A 3,390-nucleotide genomic window follows, 5' to 3' on the forward strand; every position below is an offset into this window, starting at 1 on the left:
GGCTGACCGCGGCCATCAACACGTCTAGCTGTTCGCGAACAGTGGCCAGCTCCTCCTGCGTCCGTACACAGCAGTCACACATCCTATGCATCCTAAGAAATCAATTTATTGTAGAGAGTTAATCAACTTTTAACTAGACTTCTAATTCACTAAAGGCGGCTGATTGTTGACTAAACTGTGGTTGCTAGACACTTCTTGTAGAAAACAATGAAAATAGCACTACCTGTCTCTGGACTGTATTGAAAATAAACACTAGCACTGCTGGCACTGTGGTTGACTAGAGGGACTCTCTCTGACTGTATTCAAAACAAACACGAAATCTATGGAACACTATTACTAGCACTCGACAATTAAAGCTTCCTAAAAGCAAAAACACACTGAAGAAGAAGTGACAAGTAAGAAAAATATAGTTAATACTTAAATTAACGTAGCTCGCTGCACAGCAGACGTGAAGCAGACGGCAGTTACGACGACACTGACACTACTGGCACTATGGCTGACTAAAGGGACTCTCTCTGACTGTATTCAAAACAAACACGAAATCTATGGAACACTATTACTAGCACTCGACAATTAAAGCTTCCTAAAAGCAAAAACACACGGAAGAAGAAGTGACAAGTAAGAAAAATGCATTTAATACTTAAATTAAAGTAGCTCGCTGCACAGCAGACGTGAAGCAGACGGCAGTTACGACGGCACTTCAGCGTCAAAAGTGTCCGCACTGATGTGCATTACCTTCCCTCTGTCCCATTCCTGCATGCTTTTGATAACAAGTTGCCTGCCTTGGTGCTCTGGTAAATGTCACACTCGTGCAGCGGTTTTGACTCATCCTGAGCATCGTATTCTCCGGCCTCAATACACAGAGCTCGGTGGAACTGGAACTGTATTATGAAGCTTACAAAATACCTTATGTAAGGTACACTGGCAATGACATGATATTTTGAGCCAGGATCGAAGTCTTCTTCAGTCCTATCAACTGGTGGTTCAATACCCTGGTATTAGCCCCTGAGTTTCCACCAGTTGCAGCTGTAGGCATCGCTTGTTATTTCCCCTTGAAACACTGCCCACCTCCAAAGGTCCACAACATAAGCAAATGGTAGGAAGACAATCTTCTGCAGTCCTTGCAGGTAGAGGTAGTTGATGGTCGCCTCGGGGTCATCTGTACTCGCACCGTCCAACAGCCCCACTTTGCGCAGGTGTTTCGGTGTTGACACTGACAGTGCCATGACATCATCCACAGACTCATGGAAGCCTGGGTTGGCACCTTCCTTGTAGATGAATGGCTGGTCCTTGTACTGCAAGAAATACTGGATGTGGCCCATCTCATGATGCGCTGTGAACAGGTCTTCCATGTTGACTGCAGTGCACTGTTTGATCCTATTCCATGTCTGAGCCCACATGTTACCTAATAAGTGGGCTGGGATTGGCCCACGGCGGTTGACGACATCATCCCCGTATTTCTCATTCAGCCTGCGGCGGACGTAGGCATGCAGTTGCTGGTAAAGTGGTTTCACCTGATCCCAGAGGGATCATTTCACCAAATAATGTGATGCATATGCTGCATCCAATACATAACTATCCTCCAGCACTTACACTATACACAACGTACTAACTAGTAAGTCAGGTCTCCAGCTGAAAATTCCCCATTATCGACCCTAGTGCCTGTATATGCCATCCCCTACCCAATGACACTTGTGCCCCTGTGTCCAAAAAATTGTTCAAATGGCTCTGAGCACTATGGGACTTAACATCTATGGTCATCAGTCCCCTAGAACTTAGAACTTCTTAAACCTAACTAACCTAAGGACATCACACAACACTCAGTCATCACGAGGCAGAGAAAATCACTGACCCCGCCGGGAATCGAACCCGGGAACCCGGGCGTGGGACGCGAGAACGCTACCGCACGACCACGAGCTGCGGACTCCCCCTGTCTCCAACAGAAACTTATACTTCTTACCATGTACTGCACCCATTATGGCACTTTCCACCTCTGCATTCGTATTTACTGTATTTTCTTTAACTAAGAACGCTTTTCGGCGGTTCTGGTGTTCCCTTTTGAGCTCAAAGGGTGCTTATTACCAACCGGAAGACCTCTACCACTATTTCCATAGTACTGCTATTCCCACAAAATCGCTTTCATACCACCCATATTATTTCAACATTGGCGGCACTCCTTCTGGATATGCTCCAAACGTCCATAATTAAAGTTCCTTGTACTCGTTGCAAACACATTTCGTCGATCTTATACCCCTATCGCAACATCAGTCTTCAAATTCCATTGCTAGCCTAATTGCTGCATGGAGATCCCTAGGTCCACCAGCACACGCCCCTCTAGACATTTCCGGTATTAAAACCCTCAGGAAAGCATCAATTGCCCTCTGCTCAGTTTCCTGCAACAACACCTTGTCTGCTTCATCACTTTGCATCATTTGATATGCATGCACATTAATTTTTCTAATACTGTCCGAAAATCTTCTATGGCTTCATTATGTCTCTCTGCTCATGGAAAAACTGCACGCTACTGTGGTTCTTATTTTATTGCGCCCATCTTGCTTGAGCTGCTCTAAAGTTTCCATTTTGTCCAGTGCCTCTGTGCACTGTGCAAATGACTTCGCTCCTCCTGGATGGCGCAGTCTTGCTATATACAACAACTTTTTAGTCTGGCCAACCCCATATACCAGCCAATGACAAGAGATGTCTTCCACATATGATAACACATCCTCCAAAGTCCTTCCACGGAAGGTAGTAATAAGTTCCACAGCTGCTGAGTCCACTCCTAGACTCTGCCATTTCAACAACCCTAACTTTTCTGCTCTCTAGTTATTCACAAATGTATTCTCCACTCTTAACCACGCTGTCCCATTACCTTCTGATTGGGTAGCTTGCTCACTGGTGGCACCTTGCGTCTCTTATTTCATCATTGCATCACTATCACTCACATTTACGAATTCAACAACAAACCAACAAGAACAGAACACTCCATAGTCAATAACACTACCACATATATTTCTCATCTCTAATCATGAGCCACCAGACTCCCTGCATTGTGTCGTCATAGCCGGCCGTTGTGGCCGAGCGGTTCTAGGCGCTTCAGTCTGGAACTGCGCGACTGCTACGGTCGCAGGTTCTAATCCTGCCTCGGGCATGGATGTGTGTTATGTCCTTAGGTTAGTTAGGTTTAAGTAGTTCTAAGTTCTAGGGGACTGATGACCTCAGATGTCAAGTCCCATGGTCAAAACAAGGGGCGGAATGCTCAAGTAAATTATACTGCGATCATTACATGGGCTCTAACCATGCACCAGTTCCTCCGGCCTCCAACTATGCGGTTCTGATTGTCCATAACTCTCGACTACATGATTATCAACAAAACGGTTAGAATATTCTCAG

General features: G+C 45.5%; 1 protein-coding gene across 1 annotated transcript; it reads right to left on the bottom strand.

The window, feature by feature from the left end:
- Nucleotides 1-767: 767 nt before the first annotated feature.
- LOC124777584 (angiotensin-converting enzyme-like) lies at nt 768-1,374 on the bottom strand. Its single transcript, XM_047253039.1, has one exon. The coding sequence runs from the start codon at nt 1,350-1,352 to the stop codon at nt 999-1,001; it is 354 nt and encodes a 117-aa protein (XP_047108995.1). The 5' UTR covers nt 1,353-1,374; the 3' UTR covers nt 768-998.
- Between the last annotated feature and the right edge of the window lie 2,016 nt (nt 1,375-3,390).

Source organism: Schistocerca piceifrons, chromosome 2 (assembly GCF_021461385.2).
Source record: "Schistocerca piceifrons isolate TAMUIC-IGC-003096 chromosome 2, iqSchPice1.1, whole genome shotgun sequence".
Lineage (NCBI taxonomy): Eukaryota > Metazoa > Arthropoda > Insecta > Orthoptera > Acrididae > Schistocerca > Schistocerca piceifrons.